Source organism: Anneissia japonica, unplaced genomic scaffold (assembly GCF_011630105.1).
Source record: "Anneissia japonica isolate Jap-2015-1 unplaced genomic scaffold, ASM1163010v1 scaffold3531_len492141_cov184, whole genome shotgun sequence".
NCBI lineage: Eukaryota > Metazoa > Echinodermata > Crinoidea > Comatulida > Comatulidae > Anneissia > Anneissia japonica.
The window spans coordinates 417,164-437,132 of NW_022702905.1; the positions used below are offsets into that span (position 1 = coordinate 417,164).

The window sequence follows — 19,969 nt, forward strand, 5'->3', positions numbered from 1 at the left end:
CTTTTGTTCCTGATTGTCCTGTTGATCAAGGCATGCTTAAAGCATGCACTGTTTGCCAAGAGCTAAAACAAAGGTTAAGGTTCTACAACATTAACATCCTCGTAATATTTTAGCTAGGTAGCTTAATTGATCCCTTTAAAAGGTGTTCATTTCAATTTATTCCCGATTTTTTTGGCAGACATTTAGAAAATTACCATACCATAATCTACCATGTCTACCGTTTAGTAGTAATTTAACTTACATTAGATGGATTTGTGCGCTATATAAAACTACATTATTATTATTATTATTATTATTATTATTATTATTATTATTATTATTATTATTATTATTATTATTATTATTATTATTATTATTATTAACATAGGTATAAGCCTGTAGGCTTACATTGCTTCCTGATTGAATTACCGTGTGTCTGCTTCCAATCTATCGTGTTATGAAAAAGAATTCGCCGTGAGATGTTTGCTAATTATCTGGCTTTGCCTAGATCTGCTAATTATTACTAATAGATTGACTCCACCCACATTGTCAAGTGTTTATCGCCATCTATTTAGCTCCGTTAGGGCGATGTGTCACGCACTTCCTAGGTTTGCGATCACACAAATCATATAATAGGAAACGATAAAACGTAAATCGCACATCCGGTGCGGGCTAGTAATATTCGCACTCACCACAGAGACTAGTGCGCACGTCGGCCAAAGAGAAACACAACATGTCGTAGCCAAAATACGATGTAAATGTTGCTAGATACCACTGGATACTGCTAAATACATAAGCGTAAGTATGTACGCTGAGTCGCTCTATTTTTGTTTGCCTTTTAGTTTGTTTTTAGCTATCCTAAGCCTAGTAGTAGTAGTACAGTAATCTAGTGTAGCATGGACCTAGGGATTATTTTTGAATCTCAGAACGACCAGCCGTGACCTTGGCTATGTATTATGAGAGACAGGCATCCCTGTCTAGGCTAGGCCTAGCTAGTTGTAGAGGGGCTCAAGTTGTATCTTTGTCAGTATAACAACTCCCTTGTAGGCCTAGGCCTAGTCTTGAAAACTAGGAGGGAGCGTAGGTAATTTAAAATAAATACTAATACTCATAGTCTACATAGACCAAGGAAGTATAAAAATTATTATTATTAATACCAATTAATATTAATATCAATCATATAAAACATATACAAAAATCAGGTTTTTCTTAACAAAGGAAATTTTGCTGGGAATGGGGCTTTAATACGCACACATTGATATACCGCCCTTTTGAAACAGTACATACGCAGTGCATGCAGGGACCAATCAGTAAAATAGTGTGCTTACACGCAAAAATTAGACCTGGAATTCCGTCAGTGCATCTTGGAAATAAAGCATTGGACGTTGGACCATCAGGTTGGACCTTGGCCTATCTCAGTGTAGGTAAAACGCAGTAGTTATGATTCTGCACACCTACTTTCTGAGTGATTTTCCACGCAAATTTGAGTTGGTTTTTGAAATGTCCTCAGCACAAAAAAAAATACTTTACTGTGTGGTACAGGTATACATACAGTAGTACGGTACATCAACACCCGTGGGTATGCACACGCTTGGATTTAATACATTCATACATGGGAAATACTGTATGCATTTATGGATGTATGATATGCTACTGTACAGTATATCAAAGATTTATACAGTGAAGAAATAAAATATCGTAATTTTAAAAATCATTAGATTGTGTTTCTTTTGATCGCATACTGTATCGTCCATGTCTTACTGATCATTAATAGTTGTTATTGTTTGACAGACTCTTAACAACTGTTTCTCCAGCTTGAGGATTTCTTGATTCGATCTCAATCAAAACAACTGACCTGAGGTGAAACTTGAATGCAACATAATACGATGAAACAAATTCACTTTTGTCTTGTTTGTTATTGAAATTGGTTGCAAACAAGACCACACTTTTCGATGAGTGGATGTTGTGGATGTATTTTTCGTAGGCGCCGCCGCCGGGATGCCCATGGTGGAAGTCGAGATTCTATCGTGCCGATTGACAGGGATCATTCCTTCAATATTCTGTCCAATAGCGGCCATGAAAACAGAGGAGTTCAACTTGATGAGGTCAGCTTTAATTCATTTTTTCTGTGGTTTCTTGGGTATAAATAAACTCACATTTAAGAGTGCTTGACAGTAACTTTGGTTTGCTATTCCGGTTGTTTCTTGCATCAGGAAATTAGTATTGATGTTTTGCCCTACCTGATGTGTTCCAAAATTAATAATAATAATAATAATAACAGTCGTTTATTAGGTGCCCTTCCAAAAGATATGAGCAAAAACAATCTTGCAAATGATTTCGGATGGGAATCGAACACACAACCTTCAGATAATTGGCCTGGTGTGCTTAACCACTAGGCCACCGAGCTTACGTTTAGTGGCTAGTGTTGAATTCCATCCCCAAGTACTTCAAATGCTATTCCAAGCCTCAGGAGATTAGTAATCAACTTTGGTATGTAAATACACCTCTACCGGTATTTTAATAATATTAATCAAGGTAATGCCTGATATATATTATTAATATATAACTTTAATGTAAAATACAATGATTGTTTGTTGACAGGGAGAAGTTGGAGTGATGCGTACACAACTTAACAGCAATGGAAGGCATGGTAAGATATTGTGTTTTAAAATGTGAAGCAAATTTGTATGATCAGTCATCTCTCATTTGATTATATATTGTCAGTAGGGCACATGGGAAGTCATTGTATTATTGTCTGTTGATTCTTGTGTACAGTTAGTAAAATGTTACATTGCTGATGAACCAAGAATATCAAGTACTTACATTTGTTTGGGATAGTTAATTTGCTTCCCTTCCAGTTTCAAATTTCTGAAAATACTGTACCATACAGTATATTCTCGATCTCTGGTGTAAGACAAGGCTTAAAATAGCAAACTACAATCGAAAAACAGAGGATCGTCTTATATGCGCAACACAAAAACAATTTTAAATGAGGGAAATAAGAATTTGATAAATATATAAAACCCCATAAAATGGTAATATTTGGAAGATTGGCCCTACATTTGACTCTGTTTTTAACCAGCTAGATAGATGCAGTATCAAGATTCAATTGACCATTAAAAGCAGTAAAAATTAGGAATACCGACGCTGACATGCAAAGATCATCCAAAAATCTTTGCAAACTCGGGGGTCGTCTTATACGTTGATCACCTTTACATGCGAGTATATACAGTATTTAATAATTTTTTTGAGAATAAACCTTCCTAAATCTAAAATGCTCCCCTCTTTAGCCTCATGCATATTAGTACAGTAGGCCTAATTGAATTAGATGATGAAAATAAGTTCCATCTACACATGGCAACTAAGTGAAGACTTACATTATTACTAACCGACATAGATTCTCTACAGTACTTAATACATAGTATGACCACATCAAAGTAAATCATTGTGTATTTCCTAAAGGTTGGCATGGCAAGTATCAATAACAAAATCATAAATTTTCAGTACACCATTTATAAAAATATTTATAACCTTGGTACACCGTGATATAAAAATATTCGTAAACTTTAGGTACACCATGTGTAAAAATATTCATAAACTTTCGGTACATCATGTGTTAAAATATATGACAGACACAACCAATCACTTGTTTTACCTCAAAACCCATATTTTTACACATGGTGTACCGAAAGTTTATGATTTTGTTATAAATGATTGTATACCTACTTTATCATAATATCTAAAAACTGTTATTGTATCACAGGTGTGAATCCATTGGACTTAACCACCGATTTTAGAGTGTGTTACATAGGAATGTTAAAGGAAACCCAAGGTCTACCGCCCTCACAAGAAGACCACATTGACCTCATTCATGTCCTTGATGCAGCACAGGTGAGCTTGTTTTATTGCTGTATTCATGATTATACAAATATACAGTATTATTTAATAAAATACTATTTAATTTGTATACAATGAAATTTTGTCGCGGAGAGAACAGATAATAATGTCAAAATATTGTATACATGGAAGATTCATGATCAAAAGTTCTTGCCAGTATTTGGTATGTTTATCCCTGGTGTGGCTGGGCTGCTGGGCCGTGGCTTGGTGCCTGGAATCGTAAATAGGCTGTGAAGTAAAAAGTTTGCGAAACTCTGGTCTACAATATACAACAGTACTGTATATTGTTGTACTGTAGAGCATTTCTAAATAATACCATTGTTAGTAGTGTTGACTTAGCTCTAAGGTACAGATAACAGTTCAGTTTTGCATGATTGATTTGGTTTATGAATGTTTAGTAAGAATAAACAACAAAGAGGACATGTATCATAAAATGCACTGCAGTGTACAATATACTTTAACTATAGTAAGGCCAAATAAAAAAATTATTGTGTTGGCCATGCCTGACCAACCCAAAATGTACAAAATTGAGGTTAGGCATTTTAGGTTTTTTCCCCCTTTTTTTTTCTTTTTTTGTTGACTGAAACTGAAAAAATATTTGTTTAAATGAGCTAAAAAGGTTAAAATAGGCCTATCTTGCTAGACGGTAGGCTGTGCGACAGTGTTATGCGATCGTTTTGCTCTTCCTTATACAGAAGATTTTAAAATGGTCTGTTGTATTTTTGTGTATTTTTAATTTTTACGCATAAACACTGTAGATTGGTCAGAAAAAAATTTCCTACAGACTAATCCATTTTTTGGTTTTTTTTCTTTTTAAACGAGGCCAACACAAGACATTGTTTTTTTGCCTTATTTACTTTCATTAATTCTTTCAGTTATTAAAAGTGTGTCATTTTGGTTGCAGGGTGAAGGGAAGTTTAAATCTGCTACTGATGATACCGATCCTGTTCGACTTACATTATCAAAATATGGCATCAAAGTGAGTGACGGCCACCCCCATGTTGATAAGGTAATTCTCATTTCCCAAGATTTGAATACAAAGTATCTGATTATTTAAAACTGATGCTTTGACAGCTTTTTTTAAAATTTCTTAATAATCTTTAAACTTGGGCTCACAATTCAGCTGACATGGTTCCATGAAGACTGCCTAATGTATGCGACTTTACAAGATGGACACGATTGCCAACGATGATGCCCTCAGATTATCACTAGGGAGCTTTTGATTTGCGCTACGACGCAACACTAGAACGAAATAATTCATGCTTGACCGTCGTACCAGGCATCCTACCTTCTCTGCATACATAGATTTGGCCAAATTACGTCCTAGAATGCATGCAGCGAAGAGAACTTAACGTTCTTGCATGCGCAGATGACTTAGTGACGTCATTACATTCTACGTCCTACCGTCGTCGTGCAATTGAAAGCTCTCTACTGACAATCAACAGACAGCATCGTGTTGTTAAGTTGCACAGAATGAATGGTGACAGACATAGGTATGCACAGCGTAGAGGCCTCTCCAGACTGTCAAATTATATTTGACAAAAACTATTGTATGCCCATATATAGTCTGATGTGCCTATATATGGTCATGATGTGATGTCATCATGACCATATTTAGGCATGTCATATTTTGATAGTTTGAAAGTTTTGTGCCTGCAGTATGCTGTCATCAGTATGCTGTCATTAGTACCTAAGTGAATTTTAAGGAATGTAAATTTAAACACATCTCGATACGAATACTGTCTTACAAACATTTAAAAAGAGTTTGGTATCCTTATCTTATTCTTGTAGCTTGTACGTAATCGATTCAGGCTGGTGGATGTCATACGAGTTGTGCATTATGAAGATGATATTGGGAGGCAATTACTTGCTGTTAAAGTTAATAAAGAAGCAGATAATGTATATGATTGTATAGTGTTTGAATGCGACTCTCAGGTAAGTGTGTAGGACTGCTAGACAAAGTAAAAAACTGGAATATCTCTTGTTTCTTCTCATCTTTAACCACTGCAAAATGAAGTATATTTGGCCTAATATTATTATATTAATTTCTTGTATTCAAAAAATAAATATCATATAGTACTAAAGAAAGAAAAAAACTTTCAGTGAGTTGCAGCACAAAACTAAAATTTAATTTTTGACTATTTATAAATGCTGGATCCAACATTATGTTTTTCAAAGTCTTTTAAATGATTACATTTTAGGCCTATTATTAACTTGTATTTAATTTGCTTGCAGGCCCAAGCTAAGGCCATCTGTAGTACCTTGAGTGTGATATTTGATGCAGTATGTCACATGAAGTTATCAAATATGGACAATTCTCATCTTAAATTCCAAATGATGTAATGATATAAGTCGCTGAATCAGGTGCTTTTACCAATCCAAGATGAATATCGCAATACTTAATTGATGTTTTACCTTTGAAAGCCAAGTAGGCTTTGATTCTACTTCATAGTGCAATGTATCTTATACATTAAAAAGATTAATATCTTTATTATTTACTGCATATTAGCATTACCTTGAGAAAAACATCTGAATGTGAAAATCCAAAGGAGCATACAGTACCAGCTTGGACTTGGTACAGTTGGTAGAGCAACCGGAGAGTACTTCAGGGTTTCCTGGGTTCGAATCCCAGGGGAGAATATGATTTTCTCAAAAACTTATTGTTATTCGTTTATAGTCTGTTTAGATACAATAATAATGTAAACATTAAAAAAAAAAATCAGTATATGAATTGCTTATTAAAATGATAAGTTATTACTTTTTACATTATAAGTCATAATGAGAAAATAGTTACCTTGCCAGTTGACATGTGCATATAACAAGCCCCTTAAATTTGCTGGCAATCAACCTTAAGCTTATTCTACACTATCAAAAACTGTTATAGGCCTATATGCCCATATTTAGTCACAATGTGCCTATATGATGTGATGTCATAATGACCATATTTTAGGCATGTCACATGTCAAATAACATTTACTAGTCTGGACAAAGCTTTAAGCTTTGTCCACCTATCAAATTTTATGTGACAAATACATGTGATATGCCTATAGTTGGGTGTAGCATGACATCATGCCCATATATGGGCACATCACACAAATTTGTCACATAAGATAGTATGGACAGAGCTTCAGGATTTTTCTGACCTGTATCTCAGTTTTTAACTTTTCTTTTTATCCTTTTAAAATAAGGCCAGTTTCTAACAAGAATGTTTGAAAGTTTCAAGAATTTAATACATCATTATATATTAAATTGTTATTACTGTATAGCATGTCCACAAAGTTATACAAGAGTGTTAAAAATAAAGGTTTTACATCTGTCATTCAACCACTGGTATCATATGGATGCATCTACTGTATGTATATGCCTTGATGAGTGACAGTAGCTACTAATTATACTAGAACTTGTAGGAAAACTGTGTATTAATATTCAGGAATTTTACGCCTGCAGTAAAGATGGGAGGAAACTTTGCAAACAGGAAGCTATGGTTATAAATGACAAATGAAAACCTCGCCCAAAACTTGAATCATACAATTATGTTTAGTCATGGTATCCCATCATGGATTCCATGCTTGTTATGGGCGATTCCTTATCAAAAAGTGTTCAAATAGGAATATATATCTTGTGCTAGGATTTTGAGGGTTATTTCAGATATCGTAACTTTTGACTCTGTGGTTCTTTTTCATAATGATCAATAGGTCAAATCAAAATTCTTATGGTGTAGTATATTCCACAAGAATTCCATTGAGAGTTATGGTATGCTTACAAACACTACCTGAATACTGTCCTTGATAACTCTGGCTATTGAGAAAGTAATTTAAATTACCAGTAATTTAATTTTCTCTCGATTATTATATTATTATAAGACTTGTTTCCTACCTTAAGTCTTAAGATAACATTTTCTTTTAAAAATATGTGCTAATCATATGTTAATGTTATTTTATTCTTTCAAATGTTAATAGGATTTTTAAAAAGGGGGTTTTTTAATCAAGTTTTTGTGTGGAGGTAGTCACATCTTCTATGATCTGTTGTACTGTTTTTTTTTTTTTGGTTTAATTTATTTTTAAGCAATGAAATGTAAACTATCCCCCAAGGATGTAAAAACATTATATTGAAACAAAGGCTTTCTCATAAATACATACCCATCATAAACATAAGCACAATTAATTACAACAATGAACGTCACCACAAATCCACTTCACTATACTTTAGTATCTTGAAAGAATTTCATAGTTTTTTTTCATGACATGTTTTGTACATTATAAGTTATGTATTTTATAATTTCAATTTAAAAAATATTATGCTGTTATTTTGTATATAAAAAAATAAATAAAATGGGATTTGTGCTAAAAGGGAGAGTAAACTTTCAAGAGTATTTTCTTTGTCTGTCTGTCAGTACACTCACCTCACTGCAGTACTTTTCTATACTTTAAACCTACCGACTCCCGGCAAGAACATAAAAGCTATTTCAGACTGAAAGACAGACAGTGTTGGTAATGTGCAGAATGAAATTGGTTGGGATAGAAATCACATTAAAACTTTGAAATTTAAGGAATATTTGTACGTAGATAAAATTTACAAGGGAAGATATCATTCTATCCATGACCTTGCTGATCAAGGTGCGATACAAAACCATTCTTAGCTACTGGAGTGTATAAATGTGATGGTTAATTGACAGTTTTGATAGAATTAAGGAGTAGGATTAGGTTAATATTGAACTGCATAAATCAGAATCACTTTCACTTTTTACACTGAATTTGACACTAGGCACTGTCAATCCTTTGGAAATAGCATGGTATAGAATGAAACCGTACTAAGAGTCGGCAGTGGTATCAGCATTTCCCTGACAGATGGACCACACTCACCCACCATATGCATAATATAAACAATTGTACTGCATAATGACAAACATACAACACATCTGTAGTTAACATGTGATTTTATTTACAATTTTAATTCAGTTTGCTCTTCAAACCATCTCACATATTATTAATAGTCAACATGCATGTGACTTCCAAATATACCCACCAATAATATTTAGAGCTTTACTGATAAAATATACAATATATGATAGTAAAAATATTTTTCATGGCAACCATCAACCATGAAATGTATACCAAAACATGCATTTCAAAAGAAATGCTTCTATTTAGTTCCACTAGTCTATTATTTCATTGATCTATGCTCATACAAACTGAAATTTACACCAATTTGAAAAAGCATACAACTTAATAACCAGGAACACTGTACTTCGATAAACGTCCTTTGAATTTTTGTTCACACATGTCCACACATACACACACCCACACATCTATTTATGTGCACAATATGTACAGTACATACATTCATACATACACACGCCCTCAATTTAAATTAGTGTCTCTGAGCACATCTACAATGCGAAGTATAGACTATTTTTGGACTTTGCCAATTATCCTTACTACAAACAACATGACCGTACACATACTGGATGTCATAAGCTAAGCATCCCTCCTCCAAATAATTGTGAAAGACTTCTTGGACCACTTTGTTTAGGTCAAGTATTGCAATCAATCCCACGCTGCATTGCAACTTACTATTTCTATTTGCCTATCTTGATTTGATTTGAATTAAAAAAATATTTGTTTTGAAATAAATAAGTGACTGGCAATAATTACTGTATAAAATGTATTAATGTGTATAGTAAACTTAAAAGAAATTGATTTCGATACAATTGAAATAAGAATGATACAAAAATTGTGATTGGAATATTATGATAAAAGCACAGCAATTTGTATGTTATAAATTTGTAAAATTCTGAGTTTTGTTGGAAGACAACAGATGCAGTATCTAATGACTAGATTTCTCAAGACATTACAATTTATACTCAATGCAAATATGATATACAAGAAAACACAAAGCAGTGTAGATAAAAGGACAAACATTGATTGTGGTTGTAACTCTCAGCTGTCGTCAATACTGTTTTCAAGCTGAGTGACATCATTAAATGCATCTTGTAAAGCACGATCTAATTCATCCATTTCTGATGGAATGGATTGTGTATATGGTCCATTATCTGCCAAAATTGTAGATGAAGATCCATCACTTAATGTACGCATTTTCCTCCTTCCCGCTGTGCCGCTATAAATGCCATCACCGTTGGCACCACCTAAGACATGTTTATCCAGGAATTCTTCGAAGGAATCACTATCTCGCTCGGGAATGAAAGGTCGTAAACCTGCATGAAGTGATATATATGATTTTGTTAAAATTCAGTTTAAAAGTTGAATTAATTGTGTATATAACAGACATATACTGGTCTCCCTCCAATTAAAGGTGCTCTATAAATGACTGGATTGGATTGGAAAGACCACTTCTGGGACCGGTGTTTCCATGGTCTGTAGCAGCTTTGGTCTCAAATTGGAATAATAGAGATGAAAAATATTTGTTAATTTGGGATCACAAAAAAGTGGTCTTTAATTGGAGGGGTATTTAATTAGAGGGAGACCTTTATTTATGTTTATTGTATGTACTGTATGTGCATTTCATAGAAACATTTCACAGAAAGTATGATGTTAACAGTACATGTCATCATCATTTCTACTTAACACATTGACACTGGTTTCAGTGTCTGTATTGGAGTAGACATACAGTAGGTGTATTGTGTCAATGTGTGTTTTGCAGAAGCATTGATGTTAACTGTCGAACTCTACTCATCATTTCTACATCTGTTTTGTGTGTACAGTACAGTATTAAAAGGTGGTTGATAAAAAATGTCAATACATGCTCTTATAATCTCACTAACTCTATTCATAAAATTGGCTTCAGCGTGTATAATAAGGGGTTTATGACTTACTGTTAAAAAATGTGTCCTTACCAACACAATGCATATTTTAGAGGAAGATTGATGGCTAAATGTCAACGCATAATGACTTTACAAACTCTACTCAACATTAGCTTCAAGTGTGTATATTAGGGGTGTTGGTGGTTAATGGTTAAACTATTTTGTTAATACTAACATAGTGCGTACGTATTTGTTGACTTTTGTATCATGTTGAGTTTTTCTTTCGGTGCTGAAATAAACTAACTGTTTTAAATTTTCTATTTTTAATTATTTCCCTATTTATTAAATGATCTACCTCCAGGTATTAGGGAATGTGAAATAAATTCCCCTACATTGAAATATGTAATTAGTCAACAACCAAAAGGTGCACTGAGACTATGTTCAAATATATTATAACAAAAGAGACTCCAAATAGAGAAAGTAATATGACCTCACTTTCTCTATTTAGAGTCACTTTTGTTTTATTTTGTAATAAGTCAATATGTTTCTAATTAAACTGAATTTGAACTCAAAGTAAATTTTAATTCTCTTAGTATATTTTTTTTTAAATAATTTGTATTTTTACTGAAAAGTGAATTCAATTTACAATGGTCAGAACTCATCTTTTCTCATCATCCAATTTTTTTTTTTTTTTTTTGTAGATTGTTTTTGTTTCTTTTCCTTTGTCTGTTCAATTGTTTCTTTTATTCAACTTCTATTATACATTTGTTGAAAGTACATAGCGACCTAGTATTATGCACTATAGAAGCCTACATCCATTACCATCTGCTTTTTAAACATTTCTATAGTTATATCTTTATAGCATTGCCTTTGTGTGTGTAATAACTTCTATTTATTATTTACATTTTTTTTTTCTTTGAATCACCTTTTAATGTTTGTGTATGTAATGAATTGTCTGTTTCACTGGTAAACCTTTTAGGTAATCCTCAAGCTTTCGTTTTAGATTTCTTGAAATAACAAAGATAGTTGATGTTACCTGGAAATAGATACATTCGCTTGTCCCCATAGAGATGATGTAGTCTTTGACAAAATTCTTCTATAGAAACATGTTGGCGATATTCACGTAAAATGGATGCAAACTGCTGCAATTCTTCTGCATTCAGTTTACTTCTAAGCTGTCAATTTACAAAAATCAAAACACTGATATTAACAAGTGCTATTAAAAATTAGTCAATGAAAATCCTTTAATACAAATGTGTATACACATCTCACCCTTGGTACTAACCATGTGTCTAGAGGTGGCACCAAAGGTCAATTCCCCTTAGACTAAAAATATAAATTTGCTGATCCAATCAGAAGTTATTTTTATTGAAGCTGTTCCTTAATATTTTACGCCTAAATGCAAAATGTTTACCAATATGTCTCCGAATGTGGAATTTTTCCCCATCTGGGGTTTTATCCCTTGCCCTAATGCCTTAATAAGCAACCCCTTGGTTTGTGTCCCACAGTTTAATGGCATACTGTATGTAAATGCTTTGGCATTAGGTTCTATACACCACAAACCTGTGATATTATTACAGTACTACTATCATTAGTAGTATTAAAACTATAAAAATATAAAATAATATACAGACTACTAAATTACTTTGATAAAATAAATTATTAATATTAAAATGGATTTTTAACCTATGACAACTGACTGAATACAATGGTGTGCTACTTACCACTGCTATATATTCCTTTAAAAGCAGAGTGACTGTTTTGCTGAAATCGTGTTCATTTGTAACTGGATGTGATGGGTAAATAGGAATAGCTCTGAAATTAAACAAGTATATAGTTGTACTAGTAATTCTTTTTTTTCCCTCTTTATCTCATGGTAAAAAAAATCACAAAATATGCATATCCCCATAGAGCACAATAGCAATATATAGAACTCTGCAATTTTAAATGCATGTATTGCATGGGTGTAGTCAGGCAATTTTACAAGTGAAACCCTTTACGAGGTCATTAAGATTATATAATGTAACATTAAAGGTCAAAGTTCACTATGAGTTGCATTCAAAGAAATGTGAAAACTTACGGAGAAGGAACATCAACTGCTGCAGGGCTTCCTCTGCTTCGCCCTGAAACAAATTAAAAGGTTTCAATATTAACATTTAACGGCATGAAAAACAACGATAGTATATTATGTAAGTTGCATACAGTATACAATTTAGGTGCTTATGTAACTAATCAATATAGATTTCCAACTTAGACCTACTTATAACTATACTCACAACTCATATTTATACCTTGCTTATTTCAAATTATAATTACATATATAGTTGAACTTGCCTAAGTTGAACCCAAAATGCCATTGAAAAATTGTTCGACTAGATATGTTTGAATGTGTGTAAAAATAATATATTTTTTATTACTTTCACAAGAGCTCTTACCTGATGTTGAGTGTGGCTTCCCAACATCAATCAAGGAGAAATCAAAATATTTCATGGTGAGTTCAGTGTACACAATATCAAATATCTGATGAACCAGGCTGCACAACTGTTCAGCTTGCTCCTATACAATGTATGAATAAAAAGAAATTACGAGTGTACACAAACATTTTTTTCTCCATTAAATTAATTTTATGATTTCTATCATCTTAAAATTTTATTAAAACAACGTTTAGACAAATTTGTCAGTAATTTCCTTTATAATTTGAAAGATAATTGCAATTACCTTGTTTGGACTGAGAAGTACAACTAAATTGCAAGTTACAGGTTGGTTTTCTGAAGAAGCTGAAATGCCAGATGGATAAAAAAAACATAATAACACTACTGTACTACATTAACAAAAGCAGTACAATACTCATTGTTAATGTGCATTGCATTATTCACAGTAATATGCTACTGGAACCATCAGTACATTATCATATACAGTTTGACTGAGGGTAGGTAAACAATTGTGTTTTCTATTTAATTTGACAAAACAGAATTTTGAGAAACTTCTTCAACTATATTCTACTATTCTTAACAATATCACAAAAAGGATGAAATAAACTTCATCTGTATCTGTATACGGTAGTACGTAAAAGCACTAAACTTGCACATGTTCAAAAATTAAGATAACTAGAAAATGATTAACTTTATTTTCATCAATATCCAGGTTCCAGCATAATCGGGTTAATACTTCATTTAAACAAGATAAAAACATGAATAATGAATGAATTTTACGTGTTACTGTACCTGTTTTGAGTAGAACAAAGTGTTCAGCATCATCACGGATATGGCTGACTGCAGCTATGTTGTGAATCGCAAGTCTTTCCAGTGGTTCCTACAAAATAACATCAAAGAAACCATCAATAAACACTAAATATCAACATCTATTTTCATCAAGACACTTTTCATGAAGTGTAGATAGTATCCCTATTGCAAATATGTACTCCTACTGCCGATACCCCTACGGCAGATGTTTTCCCCTGCTACATTATGTTTACCCCGCACTTCCCTTTTGTGTCTATTGTGGACATGTCTTAACATATCACCAACCACTTATGGAATTTATGGCATATTTAATTGAATGTTTTTCTTTTATTTTGAAAAAGTTTAAAGCTTTTAAAGAAGCACTTATTAATAAATAAAAATGATCATAAATTAATAAACCTTTAAACATCTTCTACTGGCTAAAATATCAAGTTTGCATATCCATCCCATTGCAGCCACTGCAAAACTACTACTCAGATCCTGTTTTGGCAGTTTGTCTTCATGACTCATACCACATTACAACAAATTTATTAGTTTTTGTTTATTATTTAATTATTTTGATATATAAAATCATGCAAAGAACAACTCACTTCTCCATCCCTTCTTGTAATTTTTAATTGCCTGACTGATAATGAGACAACTGCATCTAAAGACTTGTCCTTTGTTCTCCTTGCCAACTTGTGCTCTCTCTATCGAAGAATCATATAAATTATCAAAGACTTTTAAAAACTTATTTAATGCTCCCAGGTTAACTAAAGCTGTTTAACCAACTTTTATTTTGTGATAAATGTGAGTGGAATCTTAGGCCATCATGACCAGAATCTCCATGCAAATCTGAAGTAGTTATGTATTAGTGTTATTTCGTTTTTTATCTGTTATATTATACTGTATATGATGTCAATGGTTTTGAATAGTTGAGTTGGTTTGTCTGTGGCAACAGACTGTTAAACATTAACTCATACAGTCTGTCATCATCAACTATTCATAGTCGAGGAGTCAATGACTACCATATTAACAGCTACATAGACCAGTACCAGTACAATGTAATAGTGTACTCACCCTGCCTTTATCTACATAATGTAATAACCCTACACGTTTACTTGCATCCAGGTTATGAGGGACATCTGTTATGACCCCTAAATACTAAAAATTAAAAACAAATAAAATGAACATCAAGATCTACAATCAAGATTAGAGCAGTGAACATATCGTTTGGGGCTTGCCATCCCAAAACTGAGTAATTAGCGTAAGAATGTGACAGTATTGAATACTTTACTACAGCATGGAGGTATTATAGATTATAGAGAAGCTGATTTTCTCATAACTTTAACATTAGTAAGTTAATTCCAGTAAAAGACCTATTATTTTAAAGCTTATATTTAATATGGTGAATATATTAAAGTGTTCATGTTTTGGTAACTGACGCTGGTATTGTACAATTTTAGTCGTAGTCAATATTGTAAAGTTTAGGTAGATACAATTCCAATATTATCATGATGGGTTCAACACACTTTCTAAATCAGTACTCAAATGCCTTATGAATAGGCAATTTAAATGCCTTCAATTGAAAATCATGTAGTGAAAATATTTTCAAATATTTCTCACCAAGTAAACAGATACATAAAAATTGTTCTTTGCATAGATCCCTAGATTGGCTGGTAAACAGTTCAATGATTTTTGTAGTTAAAGTCTAAAAATTTTGAGATTTTGTCCAGGTTTCTCAACAGACAATATATCTTCAAAAAGACAAATAAATTGTTTTTATATTAATAATAATATTAAATTATATTACCAAATGTTTAAAATGTATGATGATCATCATGATTATGACAAACAATAATGACAACAAAGATGATTACCTTTACTTCTAATTCAGTGTAGCTATCAATTAGGATGGCAGCATCTATTCTATATTCTGGTGGATTAAGAACCGTTGTATGCAATCTTCTTCGTTCTGCTGAATCAGACAGATCAGTTTCTTGCAATGTTGCAGAGGCAGATGGAAGGAGGCCTTTTATGACAGGCTGCTGTGTAAATAAATAGTACATAGTTTAATTGAAACATACAGTACACTCAGTGACTGCCTATACGACAGTCATTGAAAATAAACAAGTTGCAGAAATAATTGGTTAATGAAATGTATTTGGAAACAATAATACTGAAAATATCAACGACCTGATTTCCACAACAAAGTTGTTATCCAATTCTGACTACAGTAATACTCACTATCAAATGCGTCATTTGTAAACGTAATAATGTATAGAAGTCTTTGAAATAACGCATAATAATAAACAATGAACTTTAAACTTGGTCTTAGATCATTTTCCATAAATTTATAGACTGCTTGAAGCCCAATTGTATTAACAATTATTTTAAAGTCATCAATTGATGAATATAATATATAACAACTTACATTTTTCTTCACAGGCTTATTAATTTATCATTTATTTAATTAGTAACAAAAAATTATGGTAACTATTTAACTTTACTTGCACAGCTGAATTGTTTCAAGGTTTTTGTGAATATTGTTCAGCTTGAATTGTGCATATATTTTGTTGCACAATATTGTAAATTGAGCAAAGCGTTTACTGTACTTGCACATTCACCGAACCATCACCTATTTTGTTGACAAACAATCAATGTCCACAATAAACTCTATTTATGTTAACTTTACAATAGCATAATAGGCACTGCGTGAACTAATAATGATTTTACTAGGCCATGGGCTACATTAATGAAATCAAGCAGGCATAAAAATTAATATACCTCCTTGATGAAATGAAGCAAAGTCTTCATGAAAATTCTGCCCTTGTTTTGACAATTCCCAGTGAAAATTATCCACTGCTGGCTGCTGTACAGTAAAAAGTGTGTGGTAACTGCACATCCACCCAGCCATGTTGACATTTACTAGTGTGGGTGTGGTCGCTATTTTCTTCAAATCATCGACTGATATCGATGTTTCATTAACAGTTATTCATAGTTGGATATATAAAGGAAGTGAATGTGGTATTTCTATAGTATAAAATAAACGACAGGAGGCAGAAACAGTAAAAACAAAATCATGACCTATTTTTGTGAATCGTTCGCGGTTCTCAGATTCAGATGGATCACGGAGTTGGTAGGCAGCCTGCAAAAATCATTTAAAAGACAAAATTTTCTCTTACCTTTTTGGATCCTTTTTTTCTACTTGGCTCTTCCATCCCCATTGCATGTTTTTCTATATAATGTGTGGGGTCAGTGTGCACATTTACATAATTTTGAACGTTTTGTATCCAAGTCAAACGTTCAGATTTGTTTGTTTGCAGCGAGCTCCTACTACTCAGTCGGTGACCTGGCTCAATGTGTGTGTGTGTGAGTAGGAAAAAAGTCATTTGACCTGACCTTTTATTTTTCATCCGCGCAGGTCACAAGCCACCACAACATTGAAATTGAAATTTGTAGGACTCCGTCGTCGGTACGGCATCCTTTTTGATACTCTACAATAGAATATTAGTAATAAAAGGTAAATATGCAGACAAAATAATTGTCACATACCATGCATGCTTGCATTACTGATATATGTGCATTTATATATATAGCAGAAAAATAGCCTTTTAAATTTGGGTTTACTTTAGGCTGATCTCTAAAAGGCCTGCCTACTAGTACTACTACACTAGGCCCTAGGCCTACTAGAGGCTAGTGAGAGAGAACATTTGAGTGAGTGCTGTAATATTTTGGCGGTCGCCCAGAAGAATCCAGACTATCAGGCAAATTTTCAGGACGATCGTGCCATTTTCAATTTGGGCCCGACCGTCTTGAAAAAGGGCCTGATCATCCCGGGTCGTATGTACATTGTAATTCCTGTTTTTATTGAGTTACTAAACTTAAAGTAGGGGTTTTTTACCCTGCTTTGCCTAATTTTTATTTTTGTTTTGCAATCTTTATATGGTAAACTTAGGCTCTTGTTGTCCTAAGTAGGTTTTTTAGCTCTTGCAAGTATGACGTGGGTGGCATCCACGTTCGTTAGCTTGTCAATAAAGTTGGTATTGATCCGATGGTTTTAGTCAAATCTGAGCCTGGTTGATTCTGTTGGAAGAATATCCATCGCAAAAATATGTTAAAGCCCCATGCCTGGCAACATTTCGGTTCTTAAGAAAATCTGATTTTTATATGTCATAAAGCCCCGTTCCGCAACCTTTTTAGCCCACTACAGCACTCAGATGCGACCCAGCAAACTTACCCCGAAGTCAATTAAACGTCTGTCGTTTTATACACGCTCGGAATAGGGGGAAGCACGACCCACTTGATTTTTTTGTGAATTGGTTAAAAGATATTATCACCCACAAAATCACTATGTAAAAGCCATAGAAATGAAAATACAACTTTGAATTACTCATTTCACAAAACTACATAAGTTATCAAATTTTTCAATAGTTAAAATTTAAAAAAATTAATGATCTACAATGATTCCTAGTGCGAAAACATAGACACATTAAATTTAAAAAATATTTTCACATTATAATTTGCAGCTGAAAGCCTAACACATTGAAATGAACAAAATTAACACTTAAAAGTTGTCATACCTGAAGTATAAATGTTTTGATAGTACAGTATATTTTTAACATGAAACTGCTAATGCACGCATACAAAAGTAAACTGACGCACTTTTCACAGTTAAAATGCACTTTTTTTACTGTAATTTTATTTTGTCTGTCGTTCGTGTTAAGTAAAGTTTTCACGATCTGAAGAGATTATGCGACCTATTAATTTTTTTTCACGACCCAATCATTTGGTCCAAAAAATGGTCAACATGATATTTTCCGTTGCTACTGTAGTCTTGACACTTGTGAAATACAGTACTGTATAATATTTCATTAGTATTATTTCAATTTGTTAAAAATATAATCCTGACCGAGATTTTGATAATTATTGTTTCATTTAGGAAGTTTAGTTTTCGAGGCGATAAAAGGGAGTTGTTAATTTGAACTTTCTAGACTCTGTCATGAAAGAGAAATGATTCGTATGAAAGCCATTAAATGAAAGTTTAGCAAGGAAGTGGTGCTCTTTTTTAAGATAAAGATACCTGTAACCCTTTTTATTAAAAGAGGCCACTGTATGTTTTATAATTACTTTCTTGTTATTTTTCAGATAAGTATGTTAGAAGCAATTTCAAACCTAACTGTTGTTGTGGCTTTGCATGACATTATAGAACAGTTTGAAGTTGTGTCCTGGGTTCTATGGCTGTCCACTCCAGTTGCTATCACATTCCTTTTGCCGCTTGTTATACTGGTCTTTGTTTATGGATGTATTCTATTCCTTCATTTTTACAAGTCACGACACAAACTTGTTGATGCATACTCCAAAGGGTATTGGGATGCGGCAAAGGTCAGCATTGCTACATTTTGGGAGGTGCAAGGCAAAATATGGCATGGTAAGTTAATTACATCCACCATATCATTATAGGTTTCCTGGATACATTTCTGATAATGTTGGTGTACTGTATGATGAAATTCATTACCAAAATAACTGGAGTATGCCAAGATGTATTGTTTTCAAGTTCGACAAATGTACTGTATAGAGTTGAGTTAGAATATTTTATGCTTCTCCAAAATTAAATTAAATTAAATAATTGCACTGGAAACTGTATTGATAAAATCAATTGAATGTCTTGCACTTTCCTCATTTTGGGTAAAATTTAAATTGAAAAAAAATTGTATTTCAGGTTATGAAATAAACGGTCTTGAAAAACTTCCTACAAACTCAGGAGCAGTGTTGGTATTCTATCATGGTGCAATACCTATCGACTTCTATTACATCTTGTCAAAAATTGTCCTTTATAAAGACAACACCATGCATATAGTAGGTGATCGGTTCCTCTTTAACGTACCAGGTGAGCATATCTGCTTTGCTGAGTCTCATTTTTGCTTAGAGTTAATATGTAACCACTATTTTATATGTTTTTATAGAAATTACATTTGTTACCATATGGTTTGATTGTCATCATAATCATCTGACATCATCATCTTCATTATTATCATCGTCATTACCATCATCATCCATATCAGTTCCAGTCAAAATTCTGATCATGGCCATGACTCTTCTTAAAAGACCT

The 19,969-nt window shown here is 33.0% G+C and overlaps 3 protein-coding genes across 5 annotated transcripts in view; 2 read left to right on the forward strand and 1 right to left on the reverse strand.

Moving 5' to 3' along the window:
- Positions 1-626: 626 nt before the first annotated feature.
- Positions 627-7,200, forward strand: LOC117104157 (integrin beta-1-binding protein 1-like). 3 transcript variants are annotated; one of them, XM_033244851.1, is made up of 7 exons: positions 627-781; positions 1,771-2,084; positions 2,581-2,629; positions 3,743-3,870; positions 4,781-4,885; positions 5,668-5,811; positions 6,112-7,200. In XM_033244851.1, exons 2-7 carry the CDS (start codon positions 1,932-1,934, stop codon positions 6,217-6,219), a joined length of 687 nt encoding a protein of 228 aa, XP_033100742.1. In that variant the 5' UTR covers positions 627-781; positions 1,771-1,931; the 3' UTR covers positions 6,220-7,200. The 3 variants fall into 3 exon arrangements, with proteins under 3 accessions (XP_033100742.1, XP_033100741.1, XP_033100743.1); XM_033244850.1 differs by having other exon boundaries at positions 627-777; XM_033244852.1 differs by having other exon boundaries at positions 627-777; positions 1,794-2,084.
- A 1,595-nt stretch (positions 7,201-8,795) lies between these two features.
- LOC117104154 (cerebral cavernous malformations protein 2 homolog) lies at positions 8,796-17,228 on the reverse strand (the record flags this gene model as incomplete). The annotated part of the gene is given in 11 exon segments (XM_033244847.1): positions 8,796-10,090; positions 11,673-11,811; positions 12,361-12,451; positions 12,717-12,759; positions 13,072-13,192; positions 13,355-13,413; positions 13,861-13,948; positions 14,469-14,567; positions 14,938-15,021; positions 15,738-15,905; positions 17,043-17,228. Coding segments are annotated over 11 exon segments (1,209 nt in total). The 3' UTR covers positions 8,796-9,815.
- Positions 17,229-17,281: 53 nt separating this feature from the next.
- LOC117104155 (transmembrane protein 68-like) overlaps positions 17,282-19,969 on the forward strand; it is a 6,018-nt gene continuing 3,330 nt past the window's right edge. The window contains exons 1-3 of the mRNA XM_033244848.1: positions 17,282-17,380; positions 19,006-19,288; positions 19,580-19,747. Coding sequence (XP_033100739.1) covers positions 19,012-19,288; positions 19,580-19,747 — 445 coding nt within the window. The 5' untranslated portion in view covers positions 17,282-17,380; positions 19,006-19,011. The remainder of the gene's footprint in view (positions 17,381-19,005; positions 19,289-19,579; positions 19,748-19,969) is intronic.